The sequence below is a fragment of the Electrophorus electricus genome, chromosome 25, assembly GCF_041902795.1.
Source record: "Electrophorus electricus isolate QZ-2024a chromosome 25, ASM4190279v1, whole genome shotgun sequence".
Lineage (NCBI taxonomy): Eukaryota > Metazoa > Chordata > Actinopteri > Gymnotiformes > Gymnotidae > Electrophorus > Electrophorus electricus.
In genome coordinates, this window is record NC_137521.1 from 12,155,679 (window position 1) to 12,182,740 (window position 27,062).

The window sequence follows — 27,062 nt, forward strand, 5'->3', positions numbered from 1 at the left end:
ATACGGTTGCGCGTGCCAGCGTGTTACATAAAAATATCGTCACGTGACCGGCAAACGCCGCGCTCCCATTGGACAGAAATCTCGATTACAAAACCTCGCTTGTAAGTTTTGTAACAGCGATACTGGGAATGGTGTAGACAAGACCATCTCCAACATACTTAAACAGCTATAAAGCAAACCTACAATACTGACGAGACTCGCGTTAAAAGCCTTAAGAATGTAGTTCGACATATTCCTACATCATGTATCAGGAGAAATGGTGAACAACTGATTCAGGCGCGTGGTTCTTTTAAGCAATAAAATATGACCTTTACTCTAATCTACTCGTTATTTAAACATGTCAATAATTGCGCTCTGTTACAAACACCGAGGCAATTGTCTTTATTTTGGAGATCATGTCGGTTGTTTTCATTGAAATATCTGCACATGCGCTGAAAGCCGCTCTATAATTCTAGCAGCAGAAGAGTGAACAAGTTACGTTTGGGTCACCGTGCAAATCAAATCAGTAGATATTTTATTCTACAACAGTTTTGAAATCCTTGGATAATCGTTTAGGTGAACACCCACATCGCAAATAAATCAGACAGGCTCCCAGATAAATCTGTACCACTCTCTCCTTTACTGTGGTCCGGACACCTTTATCCCCGTGAACACTTGCAAGTTTGCACTCTGAAGAGTAATGCGCGCGCAGAAGCCTTCGGGTTTCCTCCTACTGTAACAGTGAAGGCATTTTTATGCACATTGCTCTTACAGAACGGGTGGCGATCATGTAAGTTAAGACATTTTATGTTTTAAATATTACTCTGCTTCATGGTCTCTTTGCTTTTGGGGTCATATTTGGCGTGCATTTAGTGCAAATTTAGTTTGTATTTAGGTTGTCTTTAGCTTATGTTGTATTTATCTTAAGTTTGTGTTTATCGTATTTAACTTGCAAGATAAGAGTTTGTATGTAATTGGTATTTAGCTTGTGTTTAGATTGTCTTTAGTTTGTATTTAGTCTGCATTGTGTTTATCTTGTAGTTAGCGTATCCTCAAATTTAGTTCGAATTTAGTTAATATTTAGCTTTTCTTTGGTTTGTATATAGGTTGTATTTAGCTTCTATCTCTAACTTGTCTTTAACTTGTATTTAGATTGTATTTATTTTAGATCCAGGTTATATTTAGCTTGTATTTGGCTTGTTTGCTACATGGTGGCTTGGTGGTTAGAAAACCTGCCTCTCAGCGCTAGGGTTTTGGGTTTGTGTCCCTGTTTGGGTGGAGTTTCCATGTCCTCCCTGTGGGGGTTTCCTCCCACAGCCCAAAAACATGTGCTCTGTCCTGGGTGTCATCCAGCCTCCCCTCCCCTTCCCATGATGTAATAGGACACAAGCCGTATGGAGTTCAGCTCTGATCTTCCCCAAACGGACAGAGCAGTTGCTTTGGATAAAAGTGTCAGATAAATGCCGTGTCAGTGTTAGCTGAGAGTGTAATGGTGACTCCATGTGAGAACTTGCACAGTGGACAAAATGGCCTTAAACTCACTGCCAGTTTTTCTACATTGGACAATAGATTTTATCCTTCACAGCAATATGTGCTGGGTGGTCGCATCTGTTGTTAATGTGCATAGCAAAGACCGCCCGTCCCCCTCTTCTGCTTGTCACTGAGCTCCCGTTTGTATGGATGACATGAAAACTAGTCAGTTCAGTGTCAGAATCTGGAATCTCCGGTTTGAACCGTGTTTTGCTTGCATCCTTCAACTCCACACCAGGAGGTTCATGTGCCTTGTTGACCTGCTCTTTATCCACCATTTTCAGTACTGCACTGGTTTACTAGCTGCTTTAAATTCCTTACCAACAGAGCCTCTACCATCTTAATGGTCCAGCTGAAAACAAAGTCTTAATGTCCCACCAAGACCTAGAGACACTCGTGCCTGCTGTTATCTCCAGCAGGGTTGACCACTGTAATGGTGTCCTAACGGGACTCCCCAGAAAGCCCCTTCAACATCTACAGCTGCAGTGAGAGTGTTAACCAGGACAAAGATAACAGAGCACATTACTGCAGCTCTAAAATCAACACTGTGACTTCCAGTTAGTTACAGAACTAACCTTAAAGCATGACTACAACTATCCAGATCACACAGATCACTGTGTGGATCAGGCCCAGAACACTCAGATCTTCTCATAGTAGAAACCCAGCAGGGCTCTCAGGCCCCTGGGCACAGACCAGTGTGTGGAGTCTAGAATTCAAACCAATCACAGCAAAGCAACCTTTAGCTCCACTGCTACACACAACTGGATTATTATTATTATTATTATTATTATTATTATTATTATTATTATTATTATCTCAATTGTGAATCAATTATATTTAATTTGATCAGTATGACACAAACCCAAAATTTGCTTTTGACTGTGTTTAAACTGTCGAGATACATATTTTGTTCAATAATGTTTTATTTATTTTATTCACGCTTTTTTCCTTATTTATTTTATTTGATCCTTCTATTCATAGGCCAGTTTGTTTAAACCCCACCATTTTTTTTGGGTTATAACAGTTTTCAAAGAGCTCAACACACCACCCTTTGTTAAAAAGAAACTCGTCGCTAACAGCGAGCTCTTGTGCGTCACATTCTCGCGACACTTGGCTGCGCTGGGTGAAGCATGGAGCGGCGTGTCGCTGCGCTGTTGATAACCGGTCTCCTGTCTTTAAGACTCGCAGCAGGTAAGGACTGATTTAGCGTTTATTCTGTCTTACACTCTGCAGCTATACGCATTTGCTTATTAAAAACGTGACAATGCCGTTTAACGTCACGGGTTAAGGTTAGCGTTCAAAGTTAAGCTGTTCAAACCGGTAACTTTAAATGAATGAAATGTCACTTTGACGAAACGAACGGGTAGCACGCGCACAGTAGTTGCGCGGTATTTGCAGGGTGCCGGACGCGTGCACACAAGCTACAAGCTCGCTCAGCAAGGTGACGGGGCATAGCACGTTACCTTCACGTTAAGGACGAGCACACATTCACGTGGCTGGCCAGCAAGCCTCTAGTGCCTGAACGCTGTGACAACTCCCGACTGTGTTTAGAATAGTAATCCTGGCCTGATTAGACCAGCGCCACACACATGTTTTTCCATGTTTGTCAACTGCACACGAGGTGAAGGTCCATAATGGGGCGTCACGCACACATGCGCCATCAGGTGTGCAGGGCTGCAGCAGCGAGCAGTTCACGTGCGGCAACCGGCGGTGTGTGTCGCTCAGCGTGCGCTGCGACGGCTTCGATGACTGCGGCGACGGCGGTGACGAGGCGTCCTGCCCGACCTGCACCGCCGACGCCTTCCATTGTGCGGCAGCAGCGCGCTGCGTTCCAGCTTCAGCCGTGTGCGACGGCCGGCCGGACTGCGCAGACGGCGCGGATGAGCATGCAGTGGCGTGTGCGCCCCCTGCCGGCCCGAGGCCGCAAGGCTGCAGCAGCTCCGAGTTTGGTTGCTCCAACGGACGGTGTGTTCCTCACTCATGGAGGTGTGATGGCTCCAGCGACTGCGAAGACAGCAGTGACGAGAAGAATTGCAGTAAGGAAGCGCTTCTAGAGATACTGATGCTAATACTGACACCAGTATTGATACTGTGTACGATATTTCTGCTAAAGTACTGTATTGCATTAGTATCAGTAACAAAGATGCCCAACCATATACAAATGAGTTTGGATGCCATAATGTTTAAAGGCCCCCCCCGATGGCTTTTATCATTTACTCTCCAGATCAGAATGAGTGTGAGATCAATAATGGTGGCTGTTCCCATATGTGCGTGGACCTTCCGTTGGGCTTTGTGTGTGACTGCCCGGCAGGCATGCGCTTGGTGAGAGATGTACACTGCGAAGGTGAGATATTAATTAATCATCTTATTCTGGTAATTGAGCTTTGCGAAGGGCCTGCCGTCTATTGTGGAAGACGGACCCTCCTAAAGTGGCCCCCTGAACCTCCTGCTGATGAGACTCAGTCAATGCTCGTCAGCACCCCTGCTGGAAATCTACAGTATTGCAGCGGAGTAGTTCTGCGCAGCTACAGTAAAGTTTGTCTTAAGGCGATATTTTTAAGGGCTTGATTTGTGAGAGACAGTGTTCAGTGACCAGTCACAGGCCACGAGGAGGTGTGGTGGTGAAGATGAAGTATTTTGAAGGCTTCAGACTGGAGCTGAGGGCTGTCAGTCTCCTCGCTGGCACCAGGCTAGTGCGCAGGAGAAACGGAGGAAGATGTTTTGATACCAGGTTCTGGATTTCCTTGCAAACCAATAGAACGCCACCAGGTGGCACTCTACAGCCATCACATAGATGGCAGCAGGTGATATTGGTTGTTAAATGATGGACGCCACCAACAGAGCTTTTAGTTTACGTTCACGCTGCAGCTGAAAGCGCCTTGAGTCAGGATCTTGCACTAGCAGTATTGTATAGAGTATTGAAGCCTCACCAATATCAGAACAGAAACTGCAGTGTTATTATTATTATTAGAGAAGCAGCACCATTGTTCTCTGGTTTATGAAGCCTTACAGTTAGCTGTGATCTGCTGTGTGTAAGTCAGCTTGTTGATGGTTTAGAATTGTAAAGGTGTTGTCCCCTTTTTGCCCAACAGAGGCGGATCTGTGTTGGGATGCAGACGTGTGCGATCAGACGTGTGTCAGTTCCAACGGCTCTTTTACCTGCGACTGTCATGAAGGATACGTGAAGAACTTGGAGACTGGCCGATGCGTGGCTACAGGTGGGACGTTCCGCTCTTCTCATTCTGCTGTGTTTGTGTATTTTATCCTTATAAAAAGCGCAGTGTATCCGAGTGTGTGTGTGTGTGTGTGTGTGTGTGTGTGTGTGTAGGTGATGCAGCTAGACTTGTGTTCAGCAGCAGTGAGGGGATTGGCTGGATGGGAAAGTCAGATTCATCATGGGAGCAAATCGCCAGCATTACGGGAACTCCTGGGCCTATCGCAGCTCACATACCAAACAGCACCCTCTTCTGGAGCAACCCTGAACACCCATACATTTACAGGTAGAGCAGCTCCCTGAAGCTGTGATCCATTCGAACCTGGATCATTCAAACAGATTTCCTGAGCCTGAACCTCTTATCCTGAGTGTGATGACGATGACGACGACGATGACTATATAGTTCATTGCTCCGTTCTTGTATTTCCTGCACAATTTAGCATCTTTCTTGATCTGGCGAGTTCCAGAAATGTTTTGTCTGAGCTTCCTGTACCAAGCCTGACTCTGGTTCAGACATTTCCTGGCTGTGAACATCTGGATTAGGTGACGTGTCTGATCATAACTGTGCTTTATGAATCACTTGGGAAATTGAGTAAAAATAGCCGAGAGAGCTGGAGGGACAGAAACATTAGTGAAGATGGCGTGTTCTAAAGGTCAAGCAGTCAGAATGTATTTATATAGGATAATCAATCAAAATAAAGTTGTAAAGATTCAAAGATTAGTATTTTTTGCAGGTACATAGCTGTACTGAAACTCTTTTTTTGTAATAAAGGCTTGGTCAGGCCTAAAGTTAGCAAGTTCACTGGGATGAAAGTTTCTTGATCATGGGTTTAATGACCACAGCATTTGGTGATTTAGAAAAATGACCAAGGCTACGTGACAAATTTTATTATTGTCTGCAATGATTCCGTTACACTGGCAATCAGTTTAAGCTGCTGTGTTGGTACTGAGTATATGTGATGACGACTTGGTTGAACTCATGGTTGGTGTTTCAGTCTTACGATCGTGATCTCGGTCTGTTTCCTGATTGGTCTTTTAGGTTGTCTTTGGATGCGGCGGATAAAAGGCCTGTAGTGCATTTCAGAGGCACCAAGGGAACTGTGGGATTGGCCGTCGACTGGATCCATGACGTCCTATACTGGACCAGCACCAGTACTAGAAGCTTGCACATGGCTACGCTGGGCGGGTCGGCACGTAGGGTCCTTATTGCTGCACTCTCCTGGCCCACAGCGGTTGCTGTCCACCCTCTGCTCGGGTAAAAGCTTCCCTACCTGCACTACAAAATGGCCTTCACTTTTTTCACTGTGATTTTTATTTTTGTGTGTTTTGTGGTAACACCCCGCCACCCCAGGCTCCTGTTCTGGGCAGACAGCGGGAAAGTTCCCCGGCTTGAACGAGCGGGTCTCAATGGCCAGGACAGAAGAGCCTTGGTCACCTCAGACCTCCGCAAGCCTGTCTCCATCGCTCTGGGTTAGACCACACCCTGCCCATTCTGTCCTTCTCTGTGTGGGCTGACCCATACGCAGTACAGATGGACGTTTGCTATTAAAAACATCCCTGTTATCCACCCCCAGAGTTTATGGGGAATCGAACATGAATGGTGACTTGAACCCTAAGATTTTTAAACAAGTGCTGCAGATTGATTTGATCAGTTCATAGACTCTTTGCTGACTGCATATATGTAGACATTTTATTTTTTATTCTGTTATTTGTCAGATATTCCACGGGGGCTGCTGTACTGGGCTGACTCTGAGTTTCGTGAGATATCGAGGATCACGTTCGATGGGCAGCACCGGAAAGCGGTGGTGGAATCGAACGGCTATGTAGACCAACCCTTTGGCCTGGCGGTGTTCGAGGTACACACTACCGCTACACACTGCCATCTACAGGCTGCTTCCAAAGGTGCACACAGAGTATTCCTATTCAGTCAGAACATCAGTTTTAAAAGTACGCTGAGGCCCCAGATAGAGTGTGCTGATTGGCTCGTGCTGTTTACTAGGGTCCACCTATGGGTGTTGACAGATGAATTGTGTAAATAACAGTACATGCAGTGAACCGGACAAAGAAGCTCTGATCTTACCAGGATCTCCTGGAAATGTAAACTGGAATTTGAGATGGCAAAATAAACATGAATGAACTGCCACGTAAACATGTTAAGATCTAGACGAATAAAAAAAGTAAACAGGATTGAGCAAATGACTGTTTTATACGTAATATGAGGATATGAGAAGAGAAGAAGAACGCAAACATAATAAATCCCTAATAAATAGCACTGATGAAGTTTAGAAATCCCCATTATTTGGGCCCCTGACATAAATTAGACAAAACCCTCCTTGACATTGTCGTACAAAAATTGGAGCAGGCAATGAGAGTCAGAATTCATAATGATGGAGAAAAACAAGATGAACTTTGAGCCCTACAATAAAGGAGCTGCCTTGAGAACATGTGAAAACCTCACATATGGGGTGGGGGGTGGGGGTGGGGTGGGGGTTGTGGCTCTGGAGTGATGAAACCCGTTGATGCAGGGGAGTCCGTGAGTGTTTGCGCCAGTAAGGTCAACATTTTCAGCAAAGTTTAGGTTGTTAGACCTGCAGCCTTTGTGTAGACATTTCCGTAATCAGAGTAGCCTTGAGAAAATATTTGTTCTTCATGCAGGCATGTGATGACTGATAAATCCCTCTTTTAACAGCTCCGACTTCTGCTTTTGTGCGTCACGCTTGACATGCACAATGAGCCTTTTTGCTGTTGTGCGGTCCACCCGTGGTGTTAGCGGTTTATTACATACCTCAAGGACTGTGATGTTCAGCTGACAGTGAGTGTCTGATATGTCACACCCTTGAAGGAGCGGTCTCCTATAGCAGGATGTCTGCTGTGTGCGCAGGCCAACGGGCACTTTGTTATCGCTATGACGAGGCTTTGAAGTGGTTCAGATCTGTTCTGCAGAAGAAGTGATCTTGTACTCCGCTGCAGTCTTTGTGCAGCCATGTTGGCTGCAGCATTAGCAATAGAGGGACACGCGTCTACAGAACCATATGCGGTACATTGTTTGGGTTTGACCCCAACCCAGACCCACTGATCATTCCTGCCGTCTGTACTCACGGTACCGTTCTGTTCGTCCATTCCACTGGTCTGGTTCTGTGGGTCTCCGCTGCTCTGCTGAGCTCTCAGTCAGTAAGCTACAGCCAGCTCTTCCACACTCACACTTCTGATAGCACTTGTGTTCAGAAACCTGAGGAGCCATTTTCTGATCTGTTTTTGTTCATTTGGTCATTGGAGAAGCATCATTCATCCAGCCATAGTCTTCTCTCTCACCTTTTCATTTCTTGTTAAATCCTCCCACTCTAGAATGCTTGGGAGACACCACCATTGTGTATTAGTGTCTGGTTATCACTTTTCTTCTAAAATTATGATTGAGCCCATTTGTGTGTGTGGATGCACCTTAGTGTCTATCTCTGTGTGTGTGCATATGTGCATGTAACAATCTTGTAAGTGCATTGTTTCCCTGATTTACTAATTAACATTTGGTCGCAGACCTAGCAGATATGTCACTCTAGAGATATGACTCAAGAGCTGGGGCTCTCTCTTATTCATGTGCACAGACGGGTTCAGCGGGTCTAAGCAAACACCGTTGCGTAAAATGTCACATGACCTGAAAAATCCCACGCGTACAGATATTGTTCTTGTGAAGTCTGATAATGAACTTCAGCTGTGCTCTTAAACAAACACACACTTTGAGTTCAGGTGACTCACCTAAAGGGGGTGCAAAATTAAACCTGTTTGTATTGGTCCTCTATGCAAAAGCAATTGGCAATTCAGTCGGAGTTCTTTTGAAGATCCTGTGAGATTTTGCCTGGGTAGGTTTTCCCCTCCCATACGAAATTGTCCATATGCTAAACGTACTTTAATCTGTACAGTAATAGTATGTATCTACTTTATTGAACTCAGTGACATGTGTTCCCTAAATATCCAACCCTGAGAAGTTTATGGACAGTGCCTGTAGTCTACTGTTGGACTGTTAGCACCTGTACTCCTGCCTGACCAGTGGTGTGCATGTTGAATGGTTTGGCCAAGGTGGGTGTGTGTGTGGTGGGGGGTCTCCTTCAGTGCTCAGCGGTATCCTGCCAAGAGCTGTTGGTGTGTGAAGCACCGCTTTATACCCAGAATTATACGTCATCATTGATTGCTATGCAACAATCGTTGTCATTGTCAGTAAGCACTGTGGAATGCAAGATGAGGGATATTGAACATGTTTTACATGATGCATCAGAAGCAGAGCGCTTTTCTGGAACCCGTTCGTGTAGACTTGGTGAGGCGGCATTCCTGACCTCATGTTTGTTTCCTTCTGAAGCCCTGCCAAACCACATCTCTCAAGATCTGGATACTGACACATGCACATGCAACCATGAAAGATGTCCTGGGCATGTGGTGTGACAGCATTTTCTACATTGCCCACACCTTGGGAGATAACAGCAAACAATCAAATCAAAGCAACGTTTATTTATATAGTGACTTTTACAACAACTGTTGGAACAAAGCAGCAGTTTGATTGTGTAATAATAATAATAATAATAACCTTTTTAAAAGAAGGTTTATAAAGTGGTTTATGGGAACTTATTGTAGAAATGGAATAATAAAGCAATGAAATATGAAAATAAAGGAAAATGTCAAGCAAAAAATACAGTGCATTAGCAGCAGGTCTCTGGGGGCAGAAACAGCATTTCTTGTAAAGATTCTCTACAACATGAATGTCCGTAAGCAACAGTAACGGGTTGCCCTAGAAACCTGTGAGGAGCTGCAGAGTCCAGTCAGCCTGAAAACCTTCTGTCACTAGAGGGGCTGTTTCTTCAGGACGAGTGTGTGAGGTAGCGTGACTTTAATAGTGCGTTTTGTTTAACTCGATCTGAATTTACATATTCAAATCTAGGAAACGTAACACTGTGTGTGTGTGTGTGTGTGTGTGTGTGTGAGAAGAGCCGTGTGTATTGGACTGACAGGTTGACTGGTTCAGTCTGCAGTGCTGATAAGCACAGTGGCCGTCTGCTGCAGGTGACCCAGAGTCCTGGGATGCGTTTCCCAGCAGGACTCGTCATCTACCACCAGCTGCTCCAGGACACAGGTGTGTGTGCCCCCCCACCAGAGGGACACTGGTCATTAATATATCCCTATACTTATTCTTCCTTCAAAAAGCACAGCTTTGAAAGAAAATTTGAATTGTTGAGCAAGGTGTAAAACAAAAGTACAGTACCAGTCGAGACTCTGGACACAACTGACTGGGTGTCTGTGCGTGTGGAGGGGGAGAAACTGGATGCTTTGGACAGAGATCCTGCATCAGTTGTTGAAGCGAATCCTGTCTGAAGTTCCAGGAGGTGGTGGAGAAGGAGTTCTACTTTTCTACTTTTGTTTCTTTTCCATGTTTTTGAGAGAAGGCGGGTGCTGTCTGGTGTATACGGACACAAAATACCCAATCAGGCACAACATTAAAACCACCGGCAGGTGAGGTGAATGTGTTAGGCAGCCAGTTCATAAAGTTGGAAGCAGAAAAGTATCTTTGACCAGGACCAAACTGAGACTGTAGAAGACAGAGCGTCTCCTGAAGGAAATTTCCCAGTGTGCAGTGGTTAGTACCTACCAACGGGATCCCAGCATGGACAACCAGTGAACCATCAACAGGGTGCTGGTGAGGAGTGAAGGCCCGTGTGGTCTGATGAAAAGCGACTGTAGCGCGTGCACACACACATCATAGCTTGCGGTATATGGGACTCTAGTCTGTGGCTACAATCAGGGTGCCTATGCTGACCCCTGTGTAGCCACAGACCAATCAGAGTGCCCATGCTGACCCCTGTGGAGCAGTGGAAGAAGGTGGCCTGGTCTGAGCACGATTTGTTTTGCATCATGTGGACAGCCGGGCAAGTGATGCACTCTGGGAAGCAGGCAGGCCGGTGGAGGCAGTGTGATTCCCTGGCCAGTGTTGGGCTGGGAAACTCTGGGTCCTGGGGTTCATGGGGATGTTGCTTTGACACACATCAGCCGCAGACACGTTGTGCTACGCGCCTTCATGGCAAGGCTGTTCTAATGCGAAATCTTAATTGAGGAAGTGTTCCTGAGAACACACAGCTCCACAAACATACCTTCACTGTCTACTGGGTTTCATTCTCAAATGCACCTAAAATATTTGAGACAATTAGATTTATGATAATTCACTTGCATAGGGAATAAAGAAGATAAGTGGGGGGGGGGGGAAACAATTTCAAAGACTTTAGATGCAGAGTAAATGGGAGAGCTGTGATGTGTGAAAAAAGCACCAGAAAAACAAGCACCACCAGAGAGTGTGTAGGGGCGGACACGGCTGACATCTTTACAACCACAAACCCTACTCGCTCACATCCTGCACTGTTGACGAGTGGAACTGTGACTTAGAAAAGATGTGGTGGGGGGTTTGGGCTGGAGTGTTGAACTGCTGCTGATGAGAATAAATAACTTGCATTTTAACCACCAGCAAGGAAACCGCACATGTCGCTGAGACCAGCGAGACTGGTTTTGAAGAAGAGAGCTGACGGCCTGGGTGCAGCATGGTGGGGTGGAATCTGTCGGACCTCATGGAGCTCGAAAAACCCTAATCAAGCACACGATGGGCTTAATGTGTCTTGAGAGAAGCTTTTCTGTGGTTTAGATTTTAACTAGTGTTTTAAACCCGAGAAAGTCGCTTGGGTTAGTAAATGCCCACGCTGTGTTCTCAAACCCTGCATCTTGACGCTCTCCTTTTCTGTTTAATTTATGAATCTTACGTCTGCTGCTAAATCATTGCATCTTGGATTTAACTGAAGTTTATCTTAAACCTGCTGAAGTCTTGGTATTGCTAAGGTTTAAGTTAAGATTTTTGTAAATAAAGTGCATTTTCAGCTTATATTCTATACTTAGGCTTATGTTCTTTTTAACCTTTTTTTTTTTGTGGGCTTCATGGCAAGTTTTAAACACTGAGTTCCCACACTCTACTCGAGTATTCTTTTAATGGGATTTTTCAGAGTGCCATTCAGAGACGCTAACCTGTGCTTAGGCTAGCACTATAACTCAAGGGAAGCTGGCACCTTCAATTTCTAAAACGAATCGATTATGTAATGAATCCGCAGGTGAAGTGTGCCTTTGGAGAGGCGTTAGCAGGTACCGGTGCAGCGTAGCCTTGGTCACCGAGCAGCACTGTACACTAAGCCCCTTCTTTAAGCTGGCTGCTGTTAGATGTTTGTGCATCATGGATACACAGTGAGGCCCAGTGACATGCACAGACTGTGTCACTTCTGTGGGTGTTAGGTTTGCTCTGGAAACAGTGAGCCCAAACAGTCTGCTAAAGAGAACCTCATGAAATGAACTAGGCTGTGCAGAGCAGAATGAAACGCAACTCGCTGTTAAGACTAAACTTTGAAGGTGTTTACAGGAATTTACATCTTTAAAAAAAAACAAAAACTCAAAAATTGACTAATTTAGGATAGATGTTTTGTGAAAAAGCCATTCCTAAAACATGATTGGCTGTATACTAATTGTAATTGGTTTGGGTCTTACTTTTAGAAATTGTTACTGTAAAGATCAAACGTTCTGAGCTGTAAATGACCTGTGGTTGGCTGCAAATATGTGTTGGTGGATTTAGTTCTAGATTAGCACACATTGACACTGTAACATATGAACACATAGTTTAGCACACGTAGTGAGAAATACCTCATGTGAGGGGAAAACATCAGAGACTGAAGCTGCATAAATGAATAAACATATAACACTTACAATAAACAAAATGCCAGACACGCCACACAGTAGATCGTAACAATGAAAACTTCATCTTGGTTGTGCTCTGTTTTTGTATTAGTGCGTCTTTACATACGGATTGTACTGCCAGTCATTCTGAAGCTTTTATGTGGTGAAACGGTTGTGGTTGATTGGCCTTGTTTCTATAAAAAGCAAGTCAGACATTTGCACTGGCAAATTGGTGCTTTATATGCCCAAATTTAGGTTGGGGGATGGAAACACTTCGCTGTGTCTACATCTAGTGCGCGGTTCCACTCTGCTTCATGGGTGAGGTTCTGATGTTGGTTGCTGTTTTTTTTTTTTTTGTTTTTCTTCCTCAGCACACAGCATTCTATACATTACTTCAGAAACAAGTGTCACGAGGGATGTAGGTAAACTGATATACTTGCAGCCTGACTGTCATACTTGTTCTGAGACCTTGGTCCTTTCCCTTCTGAGGAAACGCAACTCCGTTCTGTTCTTTGAACTGTTAACACTCAGTTGTTGTTATATTGCTAGTAAGTCAAACCTGTTGAGGTGCATTGCTAAGATCATGCCTTAGTCTGATAATTCAGATGGTCTAACTGGTATTTTCAGTTTGAGGGCCCTTCAGTTTAATGCTTACATTATATTTTCGCACTCTCCTTTACCATTGCCAAGGTCAGCCCCTCTCCATATTAGTGATGATGGGTCTTTAACAGTGTTCTAATTTAGACTGATTTGAACTACACAGGTTTGGGTGGATGGCTTTGATGCATGGCTGGGTTATTTTCATGTTTACTGAGTTAAACACTGATTTAGGCTAGACAAATGGTGAACAAAGGAGTTTTATGAAGTTAGGTACGCATGTCCTGATGCCGTACGCTGGCTTATGCAACAGAATGTGCTCTCTGGTGTGATTTTGGAATGAGATGAGCTGGTCAGGTTTTCCATGGGTTAAGCCTTCACCCACCCACACCTTTTGGTTGTAGGTGAGTAGGGTAAAGGTGGCAACATGAAGGTACGGTTTTCCCTGTTCACCGAAATGCATCCCAGCAGTTCCACAAAACACTGAGGCTAACTGCTTTTTAATGGTAGACTTACAAGAGGCGCTACATCTGTCATCTAACCCAGTCTTCGTCCTGAACCTGTTGGTGTTAAAGTGCCAGGATTCTGGACCTGGAAGTTTATTATTAGGTTTTGTAAGACTTACTTATTCCTCTGAAATCTTTTTTGATCGACTAATAATGTATACATCAGCATTGGACCCCTATTACATACTATCCTATACTGAAGAGAAGATAACTACTGTATTGTATGTATGTATTTTTAATAAATTAAGTCTAATTACTTTATTTTCCATCCCATCAGTATATGGGCATATCACTCATATTACCATATTATAATTCTGTTATCTCTGCACTAGCTGCCAGGGAAATATTCCATTGTTTACAAAATACTTCTCCTGACTTATAACTCTACAAGGTGTGCCTCGGCTGTGTCATATTGAACATGTCCAACCTGACGCACACAGCAGATCATCACACTTTGTCTCATAAGGCCCCTCAGCTTATGACCAGCACTCGGACACGCTCTCAAAACACTGATCTACTCCCAACACGTACTGGTTTACACCATCTTATGGTTAAGTCAAGCTGATCAGATGGGTGAGTCATATCTGCGTCTGTGGGAGTAGGTGGGGTCAGTTCATCTGCTGGCAGCACTGGGATGGTTTCTGGTGTCCTTGCATGCTTGGTCACTGATGTGACACAGGTTTTACTAAAAGGTTGAGGGAATATGTTTTGAACCTGGTTTAGTGTGCCTGCGTCCCGAATTAAAGCAGTTGTAACAAGCGTTGTTTATACTCTTAACTGTTAGGAAGTTAAGAGTATAACATTCAATTGACACCCACCCTCTGGTTTCTTTCCCTTTCTGTTGTTTTTCTTGGCTTTTTATTGCTTAAGTTGTATTCTTTTGTGGTGTCTGGTGTAGGCCAGAGTCTTGGTTCCTCTCAAGGTTTCTTCCTCGTGCTCTTAGTTTTTCGTTGCCACTGTTGCCTTTGGCTTGCTTACAGGGGGCTTGGACCTGATTATAAAAAGTGCCATATAAATATAGGCTTATTGATTGATTGGTAACCCTATATAAATACAGGTTTATTTATTGATTGATATCCTCATATGAATACATGTTGATTGATAACCCTACATGTTGTTTTTTCTCACTTTCACAGGCAAAATGCTGTCTGCCACTGAGGGTCCCCCTGTAGTTGTTGATTCTACCTTCACCTGGATTCTGTGTCTGATTGGTGGGTTTATTGTTTCTGACACAGTTGCCTTGATTGGTCAGCTGCATGCTGCTCGATTCTAGACGTTGCCCTTAGGAGTAGTCATGATTAGTATAAGAAGAAAAGTTTTCTACTCTAAAAGACTGGCAATGACAATCATCTGAAAGATACCAGGCTGAAATGCATGTATGTCTTCTGGAAGGTTTGTACTTATATCAGTGTTATTCTCCCAAGGCATCTTATACTGGCTGTCATTTTGTGTGGGTGTGTCCTCTGTCCAGTCTTCCTCAGTGTGCTGTTGGTGGGTCTGCTGACATGGTGGTGGAGCAGCCAAATATCGTCCTCCTCCTCCTCTTCCTCTTCCTCTCGTACTGGCTTTGATGATGATGCTTTGATGACTCGTACTGAGTCTCAGGACCTCCTTGTACCGACTGGACACACCAAAACACAGCCTGTCAAAGTGTGAAGGTTTACACGCACACACACTCACTCACACTCACTCTGTCTCTCTTATATTATACTTTGTCAGGGCATAAAGCTTATACATGTCACTAATTTACATGTCACTTTATATATAACCCAGCAATAACACAAATGTATGTGTGTGATATTCTAGCCCAAGCTGACTGGACTACATTCCACAGTTCTTCTGCACTCTTGGATTTTGCATCACAATAAATATATATATTTTATATTATTTATAATATACAGTGGTGTGAAAGTGTTTGCCCCCTTCCTGATATCTTTTTTTTTTTTGCATGTTTGTCACACTTGAATGTTTCAGATCATCAAGCAAATTTAAATATTAGACAAAGATAACACAAGTAAACACAAAATGCAGTTTTTAAATGAAGGGGTTTTTTTATTAAGGGAAAAAAAATCCAAACCTACATGGCCCTGAGTGAAAACGTGATTGCCCCCTACTGTTAAAACATAAATTAACTGGTTTATCACATCTTTGGAAAGCTGAGTTCAATGTCTCTAGCCACACCCAGGCCTGATTACTGCCACACCTGTTCTCAATCAAGAAATCACTTAAATTGGACCTGCCTGACAAAGTGAAGTAGACCAAAAGATCCTCAAAAGCTAGACATCATGCTGTGATCCAAAGAAATTCAGGAACAAATGAGATACAAAGTAATTGAGATCTATCAGTCTGGAAAAGGTTATAAAGCCATTTCTAAAGCTTTGGGACTCCACAGTGAAAGCCATTATCCACAATTGGCGAAAACATAGAACAGTGGTGAACCTTCCCAGGAGTGGCAGGCTGACAAATTACCCTGAGGTCACAAAAGACCTCACGACAAGATCCAAAAAACTGCAGGCCTCACTTGCTTCAGTTAAGGTCAGTGTTCATGACTCCACCATAAGAAAGAAACTGGGCAAAAATGGCCTGCATGGCAGAGTTCCAAGACGAAAACCACTGCTGAGCAAAAAGAACAAGAAAGGCTCATCTCAGTTTTGCTAGAAAACATCTTGATGATCCCCAAGACTTTTGGGAAAATACTCTGTGGACTTGCGAGACAAAAGTTGAACTCTTGGAAGGTGTATGTCCATTACATCTGGCATAAAAGTAACAGCATTTCAGAAAAGGAACATCATACCAATAGTAAAATATGGTGGTGGTGATGGTCTGGGGCTGTTTTGCTGCTTCAGGACCTGGAAGACTTGCTGTGGTAAATGGAACCATGAATTCTGCTGTCTACCAAAAAAATCCTGAAGGAGAATGGCTGGCTGGCCATCTGTGACCAAGTTGAAGCGCACTTGGGTTCTGCAGCAGGACAATGATCCAAAACACACCAGCAAGTCCACTTCTGAATGGCTTAAGAATAACTAGGCCACTCCAAAGTCTTCATTTTGTTTGTTTTTGTTAAAAAGGTGGTTCATGCTCAAATCCTCCAATGTGGCCAAATTGCAACAATTCCGCAAAGACGAGTGGGCCAGAATTCCTCCACAGCGCTGTAAAAGACTCATTGCCAGTTATCGCAAATGCTTGAATGCAGTTGTTGCTGCTAAGGGTGGCCAAACCAGTTATTAGGTTTAGGGGGCAATCACTTTTTCACACAGGGCCATGTATGTTTGGATTTATTTTTTCCCCCTTAATAATAAACCTTTCATTTAAAAACTGCATTGTTTACTTATCTTTGTCTAACATTTACATTTGTTTGTTGAACTGAAACATTTAAGTGAGACAAACATGCAAAAAATATCAGGAAGTTTTTTCATACTTCCTTTTTTTTCTACTTTCTTCTTTCCGCCTTCTGTCTGTCTCTATTTTTAGTACCTCAGCTCTGACCTTGACTTCAGTAACCCAAAAACTTGCCTTTTCATGGTTGACAATTGACACACACCTTTTCCAGAAAGCATTTCACATTTTTAGGACTGTTTTACTGGTATGAATGAGAGTAGATTCCCCACTGGATTTACTACATTTTTGTTCTGAAAATGCACAAACTCATAAACACCATCTGTGCTGGGTTTTAATCATTATAAATTATAATCATGTTAGGGATATAGTACTTTGCAGTGGAGACTAATGAACGTTTACCATAAAGTCATAAATGTATATTTTGTTTTCAGAGTGGAGACACGTGATTGGAAGTGAGACCATGGAGAGACCAGAGGGAGAGAGTGTGGGTGTGTGATAATGGTTGAAAGCCATTTCTTTTGCAAAAAAAGAAATGTCTGGGGAGATTTATTTAATTTATACTTTGTTAATTCTGCCTTGCTGTTGGCTCTGCCGTGGTCATCTGGTATCTGGGGCAGATCCCGAGTCACTTGTGTATAAATCATCTGTTCATGATTCTTCTTGCTCATTGTGTTTGACTGACTTTGATTCACCTTTTTGCTGAATCAGATTTGTTTATTAATCAGTACTTGTGATACTGAACCTGCTGTATATTTCTTCTTTGTAGTTTGTTCTTTGTATTTATTAGCTTGTGTATGTTCTGAGATGGATCAGTGGTTGATCAGAGCTGTGAGGGTGTTGAGAGGAAAGCATCACTCACAGGAGATGAAGTGCACTAAATACCAGTGAAATAAGTTATCTTTACCAGGCTGACTGCTCTTGCAACTGTACTCTGGTCTGAGTTGTTTGTATGGCATGTTTGCTTTGTCCTTATTTCTGTTTTACTCTTAAAAGCTGGTGAGACTTTCACTAAGATGAATTTTAAAGCTAGATTACATTGTCAGTGAGGACTTTTCATTCATTACCTGAACACCTGATTTGTTTGTCAGATCAGGTTTGCAGGTGTAAACCCAATCTGTAACCTACAGTTATCTAATGCAACTCTGATATTTATCAGTATGACTCCCTGGCAGTTAAAGCCATCATCTTAGTGAACGTAACTCTGTTTTGCTGATGATTTGAGAGAACCCCCCCCCCCCGGGAATTCATATTTGTTTCCCTCTCCTGAAATGAAAGATGAATGCTTTGGATTTGTTTTCCTTTAAAATGTGGATCCTTGAGAGTCAGTATTAAAACTAGAAACTATACAACCAAACACCGTGTATGTTTTTTTTGGGGGGGGGGGGGTTGTCAGGAATTGTCATTTCACTCTTGTTGGGAAAATATAATTAGAATATAATATAATGACTCATATCCTGGGCATAACTTTGGACAACCAGTTGTCCTTCTCAACTTGGGTTTAAAATCTGACCCAGTCTTGCAGGAAGCTGCCCAGGTGCTTGTGCAGTCTCTAGTCATCTTAAAGCTTGACTACTACAACTTCAGACAAGCATGGAGACTATTCTCTGTCCTGGCTCCTAGATGGTGGAACGAACAGGGTCCCTTGCAGTCTTCAAATACAGACTGAAGACCCATCGATTTGTGTAATATTTAAATGACCACTGATCGTGCACCTGTGTTGACTAGCTAAAGCTCAATACCCTACAATAAGTACTAGTTTGTTGCACTTATTGTTGTCTACTGTTGTGTAACGCTTATGTTTTGCAATTCTAGGCTTCAGCATTGATCCCTGTATTTCAACAGCATTCTAGTTTAATTGTATATTGAACTCGAACCTACTCTACTGGCTCGAATACATTCTATGAGTAAATGAAAAAGCATTTTTGTAAGTTCGATAAATTCCGTAAATGTAAATGAGTGCTGTACATTTACCACATACAGCCCAACGTATCTGGGTCATGCACCATGAAACTAAATTCCTTTTCGAGCACTACCATACTTAAGAAAGACCGCAAAAATATGACGGAATACATACACACATATCGATTCACACGGGATTAATATAACCTGAGGTTATATATGGCTCGTTTTACAGAATGCAAGGCGCCGGAATCTAATGACACGAGAGCGCGTATTCAGACTATAATCACTGAAGAAGGCTGGTAGTAATGACTTTAGTCCACCTTCCAACGTAAAATGCATCCCGTCCGAATGAGGCCAAAGACAGCGGCAGCGTCAGGTGCCTGGGTAAACGTGGGTCCCCGCGTGCGCGCTTCTGTCAGCACGGAACGGAACGAGGCGGAGCGCGAGGGAAAGTGCATGCAGCCTACAGTCACACGCACGCAGGTATTAAATTGATCACTGCTGCTTGTGCAGCGAAGTAGTGTTTTATATAGAATAGTACCAGCAGAGCCAAGCACTCGGGTTAAGATTTGATTTCATGCTCGGACTTCACAACATTTCGTGAACACGTTACAGAACACCTGGCCTCGCGCTGAGCATCTGGTCTGTCTTTGCTCGAGGCACTCCCACGAGCGCTAATCCACCAGTTAGAAAAGCCGGTATGACAGCACTCGGTGAAACGACACTCGAGGAGGAGAGCTCGTCTGTTTCTAATCGCTAGTCGAAAATCACGAGATTTGAATACAGGGTGAGATTATTATTAAAACTGGGGGGGGGGCAGGTTTATGATGGCGATTATTCTGAAGAAAACAGCTTTATTTGACTTTTTTTTACGTGAATTACGTTCAACGTTCGGTAAAATTGTTCGTTTTTAATTTAGTTTGTACTAGATGTGTTGTATTTACCATTTTTACACAGGAAACATCACCCGAACATGCACACATTCGGGCAGATTTGCAGTAAGTAAACTTTCTTCTGCTGTTGCAGTACGTGCTGATAATGCGGGCATTTCGCATGTTATCTGGACGTTATAATAATAATAATAAATTAATAAACATATGTCGGTTTGATATTTTGCAATATTGAAAACGATTACCGACTGATCAAATAATCCAGAAGATCTAGTCTACTACAGGCTTGCGGTACAGTTCCTTTTATCTTCACTTTAGGACATTGCGCATTTTGAGACAATCGTTTTAAAAATGAGTGAGGTCTAAGAATAGAATCGCTTTTAAGTACCGTTTCTCAATAGAAATTATTGTTATTTATTTGCTTATTTATTTCAATTTAAATCTGATCAGTGATACATGCCAAAGAACATGGGGAGAAAAAATGAACAGTTAGGGCTAATAGTAGCTCGCGCTGGATTACGCTCGCTCATATAAAATACATGTAGTCTGTGGCAGGTTCAGGGGTTTGAGTATCAGAGAACAAGTGCAGTTCACAGGAAGCAAGAGTACAAAGTTAAAACAACAACAACAACAAAAAGCATGAAACTGGAAGAGGAGATGACTGCCTCTGCAAATACTCAACCCGGCATTTTCATGTAGCTATACTCTACCCGGTATTTTGATGTAGCTATACTCACGAAAGTTCTCTCACAAACCTGTTTTAACTTTGTACTCTAAAGCAGTTTGTACAGCATCTTTGATGTATGAAAGGTGGTATATAAATAAAGGTTGTTATTATTATTGTTGTTATAAAATCCACCCTGTGCCCTCAAATAACAAGGACGCTTCCCATATAGCAGGGGCTATATGTTATGTAGCTACGTTTGTGTATATTTCTATATGACGTTCAAAAGGCGACGTTTATTATATGTTGTTTCTTTTACATTTCTCTAGTGAGCATCTGGGTTCACTAACTTGATAAAGTTAGTTTACTAGCTGAGTAAACGTATTAAACTCCCCAATGAGGCAACCGGACCCAGCACTGAGGCGCTGTTCCAAACTGCTCCCCCCACCCAACCTTTGTAAAGGAAATCACACTTTTAGTTAACAAAGGCTCAAACAGGACAAACCAGTTGTAATACAACTCTATGAATGAAATGTAGATGCTATCATCAAACTACAATAATTCTTTTACAGTGGGAGACTTGGAGATGTTCCAAGGCATAATCCCTCTGAATACATGGACTCAGAGGTTAAGATACTCGACTAGTAAGATGAAGGTTGCCAGTTTTTTTTTTATTTTACATGTAAATGTAAATCTGTAACCAAAAGCATTACAAAGTCTTTTCCTAACCAGAAACCAGTGACGTTTTTACCAGTGGTAAAAGAAAAAGGTTGGTAAACCTCAAACTTTAGCATATGCCCAGACATGTAACTGAAAAAATGGCAAACCAAACATTGCAAACCAAACATCTATATTGGTTTCTGCAATAAAAAGTAGGGAAAGGAATGAATGAAAGTATATAAATGAATATTTCCATTGGAGAAACCAATATTGATGATCATTATATTGAACACATTTAGACCATCATGATAAATGAATTTTTTTCCCTCCCAGTGGCAAAGCTGTAATGCTAATGGACATTGGCATTAATGACATCCATTTTATATGATTTAGCAACTTACAGTTATCACTGAATACAACTTGAGTAATTGAGGGTTAAGGGTCTTGCTCAGGGACCCAACAGTGGCAACCTGGTGGTAATGAGACTTTAACTGGCAACCTTCTGATTACTAGTCAAGTACATTAACCACTGAGCTGCTACTATCTATTTTCCTAGCCACTTGTTGCCATGACAGCAATTAAGTTTGGAAACTCAAAGAAAAAGAACTTTAGAACCCCATGGAATTAATGTTATAACTTAAACATCTACTTTTTCGAAACAGGATCCACCTCCTATAATTTGAGAAGCACTTTGTTTGCACAGCTGATAAAGGACCTCTGTCTGAAACATCCCATTTCTCAGGAAACCTTGTGTATTTCACTGCACTTTTGACTATCTACAACTTTTATTGAAGTACACTCGTTACTCACCTGGATTCTTCTTCAAATTTATACACAAATACACATACACATTGTTTCTATATACAGTTGAATTCATATGTTTACATACACCTTAGCCATATTCATTCATTAAGTTTTTCACAATTCTTGACACATAATCCTAATACACATTTCCTCTCTTAGGTCAGTTAAAACAGTTAGGCGATTTTGGAGCTGTTCCTTACTGAGAGCCCCTCCAGTTCAGTGTCTAATATAGGACACGTTTTACTGTTGATACAGATAATTTTGTACCTGTTTCTTCCAGCATCTTATGTTGCTGTTCTTGGATTGATTTTGTATGTTTCGGATATCACCCCTCCTTCTCACCAAACATTAGTGACTCATTAGACAATTTTAGACAATGGTTGTACAATATATATTTATTTTACAATAAAAACAAAAAATGTTTTGTATTGAGCAGGGTTCAATCCAAAGATTTCTTATCCATCATAGTGAATCATCTCATTTACTGTTGCTCTACCAGTTCTGATGGTCATGCTTGAAGTTGATAAACTTACCTTGCATTGGAGGCAGGAGCCAGCAGATGAGTGGGCTAGTGGGTGGCTTTTTGTAACTGTAGTCATTCTAGCACTAGGAGTCAGAGCACATTTCCTTCCTGAGAGGTATGATGGCTGCATATTATTGTTTGAATAGTTAAACACATTACCTTCAGGCGTTTAGAAATTTCTTCCAAGAATGTAATTCAGTCTTTCAGATTCATAATCGAAAAATAGAAAGGGGGGAAACTGGGACTAAAGGTCCAAACTGTAGCGACAAGAGAAACTACCAGGAAGTGGCTCAGTGAGTTGACACAAGATATGCACTACTGCACAGAGACCAAGAGGAAGTGAGGACCTCTGTAGGGGGAAGTGATTTGATGATAACAGGCAGATTGAGCTGGTGTTCCAATGAAGGCAGTCTAGATGGGCGGGTCATTTGGTCAGCAATGATAGGCTGGGTCTATATGGGTGTAGTCAGGAGGTCAACAATAATAGGCTGGGTCTAGATGGGCGTGGCTGAGTGTAATTGAGCGGTTTGCAGACTGATCTGTGTCCCAGAACACAGTTTTTTAAACTGGATTTCTCAGGCACCTAATAGACTGTGCTGATGCCATTATTATTTTTGTTTTTATGATGTTGTACATATTTCACAGTTTATTTAAATTAATAATAAAAGTGGAAAAATTGACTAATGCAAATATAAAGATTTTATATATAGGATAAACAAGCAGACCAGTCAAAAAACAGAGACCATGGTCTCTCTGAGGAATGAATTGGCTATATTTGCTATATAAATATGTCCAGTAGTCAAGGACTCTTTTTTTTTCACTGTTAACAACCAATAAAATAAAATACAGTATTCTGAATCCCCATCCCCAGATCAAGGATCAAAAGTGTTGTCAACAATTGTTGATTGTAACTAGAATCTAGAACCTGTAATCTAGAATCTCCAGCTAACATTCTTGTGTTTAACATGAACCACAGAGTAAAGACAGGAAAAAAAGAGAGGAATCACTTTTCTTGATGAGCTTTACAGATCACTGTGGTCTGGCCCAGTCTTGCTAACCTAGACCTGTATTTTGATGTTTACGCTGCACCTCCAACAGTTTAGGGTGTAGGAGTGTAGGATTACTCAGACATGTATAAAGTAACATCATAATGAGATAGGGGCACTGACACTGCATCAGGCATCAGGTCTCCCTCCTCAAGATGATCAAACACACCAAGCTTAGATCCCTAAATATGTGCAACTGGTGCTATCATGCATGCAGTAGCGTGTTGTGTTTCCTCGTGACTGTCAGGCTCCAGGTAGCATAAGTCATTTCTCACCTTTGGGTCTGAGGATATTGGGGTGTCTATCTTACCTGGAACCTACATCTCATTTAAGACAGACACGTTTCAGCAATCAGGCATAAAGCTGTTAGTTTGAATTGAAGCATAATGCCATCTTATTGTCATATGGAGATTAGAGTTAACAGAGTCTAAGTGACTCTGCCACTTTGATTGCCAGTTCAAGCCCCGCCACTGTTAGACCCCTGATCAAGACCCTTAACTCTCAATTGCTCACGTGTATTCAGTCATAATGGTAAATCGCTTTTGATAAAAGTGTTAGCAAAATCTCATAAATGTAAATAAATATGATCCCATGTTTACTTCCACACCTCAGAGCCTCAGGAAGAAATCACTTGTTCAAACAGACTCATTCTGCTTAAGAGATTGTATTTGGAATGTTCTCTCAAGTTGTAAATAAAAAAAAGTGGCAAAGACTTGTTATAGATGTTGTGCTGCTGATTCCCAAGAAAAAAAAAAGATGTCTGTATTGGTTTATTAGGGTATAGAATTAGGGTTTATAACAATTTGATGAACTCATGAACATTTGCCAATTGGCCCAGATGTATAAACTGACTTTATGATAAAAGTACAACTTACACTGTTGCACCATGTTCTGATGCCTCATTGATAAAAATTGTATGCTTCTTTACAGGAAAAAAGATGAGTCGACAACAGGTGGGAGTAGCTGCTCTGCTTGCCATGGGCGCTTTGTGTTTGGTTATAATGCTGGGGCCAAATCTGCAAGTCACCAATAAGGAAAAGACTGGAGAACTGTATCAGGAAACTGAACTCATGTCAGCAGAGCCGCTTCAGACAAAAAAACCTCCTACCAAATGTGAAAGAAATGTTTCTGCTTCTAAGCTCACAAGATTTTCCAACCTGCCACTTCACATCCAAGACTTCCTGTTTTACCGCCATTGCCGTTATTTCCCAATGCTGCTGAACGTTCCCAATAAGTGTGGTGGTCCACAGAATTCTGCACACGTGTTTCTTCTGCTGGTCATCAAAAGCTCTCCGGCGAACTACGAGCGAAGGGAGGTCCTACGTAAAACGTGGGCAGCAGAGAGGATGCAGAATGGCAAACAGATTCGCACGGTGTTCTTGTCTGGAACCAGTGGAGATGGCTACGAGAAGATGAGGCTGAACAAACTCCTGTGGCTGGAGAACCGTGAACACCAAGACATTCTGCAGTGGGACTTCAAGGATTCCTTCTTCAACCTCACCTTGAAACAAGTCCTGTTCATGGAGTGGCTGGACAGATGGTGTCCCAATGCACACTTCCTGCTCAATGGAGATGATGACATTTTCGCCAACACAGATAACATGGTGGAGTATCTGAAAGAGCAGGGCGACGGGGATGGAAACAAACACCTGTATGTTGGACACGTTTTGTTTGAGCGGCCTGTCCGGTTCTCTGGTAGTAAATATTACATCCCAGTCCAGGTGCAGGAGTCAGACCACTATCCGCCCTACTGTGGCGGAGGTGGGTTTCTGCTTTCACGGTTCACTGCCAGGACTATCCACAATATGTCCCAGTCCATCACCCTGATGCCCATCGATGATGTTTACATAGGCATGTGTCTGGAAAAGGCCGGTCTCAAACCTGAGTCACACATGGGTGTGAGGACTACTGGTCTGCATATTCCCTCTCAGAAGGTGGACTCATTCGACCCCTGCTACTACCGAGAGATACTCCTGGTCCACAGGTTCCTCCCTCACCAGATTTTTCTCATGTGGCATGAAATCCACCAGGATGATTTAGAATGTGGAAAGATTCTTTAAATGCATTATAAATGATGTGATGGGTTTAGATAAAAATATTTATGAAGTTATTTTCATAAATATTCACTAGTACTTTCATAAAGATTTAATAGTGACTATAAAAATACTTTTTAACTTTATAAACTTTAATTTACACTTTAGTACTGGGATAAGTTAGCAGGCTAACTCAAGAATTTGAAGCTAGTATTTAGGCAGAGGCTAGCCTGCCTTGATAAATTAGCTAGTAGAGTTGTTGCTAGCTACCCTAAACAGTAACTGGGAGCCTTCAGTAGACTAGCTTGGAACTTGGAGAGCTAGTGGCCAAAGCAAGGGTTAAGTCACCCTAATATCAGGGGCTTAAGTCACCCTAATTTAAGGGTTAAGTTACCCTAATGTCAGAGGTTAATATTAGGTGTTAATTCACCCTAATGTCCGGGGTTAATATCTGGGTTAAGTCACCCTAATGGCAGGGGTTACATCACCCTAATGGCAGCGATTAATATCAGGGATCAATGTCAGGGGTTAAGTTATCCTAATGGTAGGGATTAATGTTAGGGGTCAGTGTCAGTAGTTTAAGTAACCTTAATGGCAGGGATTAATGTCAGGAGTCAATGTTAGGGGTTAAATCAGCCTAATGGCAGGAATTAATGTCAGGGGTTAAGTCACCTTAATGTCAGGGGGTAAGTCAGGGGTTAAGTCACCTTAATGTCAGGGGGTAAGTCAGGGGTTAAGTCACACCAATGTATTAGATGGCACAGATGTGCCAGAAGAACATTCAGCTGTTGAAGTAACAAAAGCCTCGTAACAAAGCAGGCAACTGCTATACTGAGCAGAGTGAGGATAGTCTGTATCTGTTACAGGAACAAAGAAAGAGGACCGGAAAAGAGCAGAGTGGTTATTTTTGTGCTATTTGTACTTCCAAAAGAATGTTTGAAAGAGATACATCAAGCCAGTATTCAATTATATGCGGTCTTAAGATGTGTGGGTTTGTCCCCCATCCCACCATACAGCCCCAGTGATTATCATACTCCCATCAGATGATTCAATGTTGTGGAATAGGTTTGGGAGAAGTTTGCTTTAGTAGAGTTGTGGAATAACTCCAGCTGGGGAGAAAGACCATGCCTGAGACTCTTGTTTGCTTATTACTCCCCGTTTAAACTCCCAAACGTCCCTATATTCTGTGTCTCACACCCAACTCCATGCTGACCCCTCACCGGTTCCTGTATTTCTCGGCTCTCTCTCCAGTGATGGAGGGATGACTAACCAAAACTCTCACCTAAACTAATGAAAAATAATGCTTAAAAAATAAACAAATATTTTTCAATGTATTTTATTTGATCTTTTCCATTTACCTTAAAACTAAGATGAAAGATTAATATTTATTATGAATTTAATTTTAAAATAAAAATATCTATTTTTAAAAAATGCTGCCCATGTTTTCATGTCACTACCAAAGCACAGAAGAGACTGGGAGTTTTCATAGGCAGCGCCGTGCTTTAGCTACACACCTGCTTTTTAGACCAGGAAGTGAGACTGTGTCCCTGTCTTCTGCAAGACAAAACCATGTTGGTTTGTATCCCAGAACACCAATAGCAAGTAGACATGTCTGAAACCATGCTCAGTGTGTAC

General features: G+C 42.3%; 2 protein-coding genes across 5 annotated transcripts; both read left to right on the top strand.

Annotated features, from left to right (window-relative positions):
• The first annotated feature begins 4 nt into the window (after positions 1–4).
• Positions 5–18,259, top strand: LOC113587295 (low-density lipoprotein receptor). 3 transcript variants are annotated; one of them, XM_035521798.2, is made up of 14 exons: positions 5–769; positions 2,534–2,700; positions 3,174–3,545; positions 3,734–3,853; positions 4,602–4,727; positions 4,838–5,009; positions 5,763–5,978; positions 6,075–6,193; positions 6,440–6,579; positions 9,695–9,839; positions 14,703–14,777; positions 15,038–15,216; positions 17,038–17,149; positions 17,337–18,259. In XM_035521798.2, the coding sequence occupies exons 2-13, from the start codon at positions 2,640–2,642 to the stop codon at positions 17,098–17,100; spliced, it is 1,788 nt and encodes a 595-aa protein (XP_035377691.1). In that variant the 5' UTR covers positions 5–769; positions 2,534–2,639; the 3' UTR covers positions 17,101–17,149; positions 17,337–18,259. The 3 variants fall into 3 exon arrangements, with proteins under 3 accessions (XP_035377691.1, XP_081563447.1, XP_081563446.1); XM_081707321.1 differs by lacking the exon at positions 17,038–17,149 and having other exon boundaries at positions 5–2,700; positions 15,038–15,224; XM_081707320.1 differs by lacking the exon at positions 17,038–17,149 and having other exon boundaries at positions 5–2,700.
• Positions 18,260–19,480: 1,221 nt separating this feature from the next.
• On the top strand, positions 19,481–26,761 carry b3gnt3.4 (UDP-GlcNAc:betaGal beta-1,3-N-acetylglucosaminyltransferase 3, tandem duplicate 4). Of its 2 annotated transcripts, XM_081707908.1 has the most exons (3): positions 19,484–19,594; positions 19,765–19,805; positions 24,325–26,761. In XM_081707908.1, exons 2-3 carry the CDS (start codon positions 19,781–19,783, stop codon positions 25,452–25,454), a joined length of 1,155 nt encoding a protein of 384 aa, XP_081564034.1. In that variant the 5' UTR covers positions 19,484–19,594; positions 19,765–19,780; the 3' UTR covers positions 25,455–26,761. The 2 variants fall into 2 exon arrangements, with proteins under 2 accessions (XP_081564035.1, XP_081564034.1); XM_081707909.1 differs by lacking the exon at positions 19,765–19,805 and having other exon boundaries at positions 19,481–19,594.
• Positions 26,762–27,062: the final 301 nt, after the last annotated feature.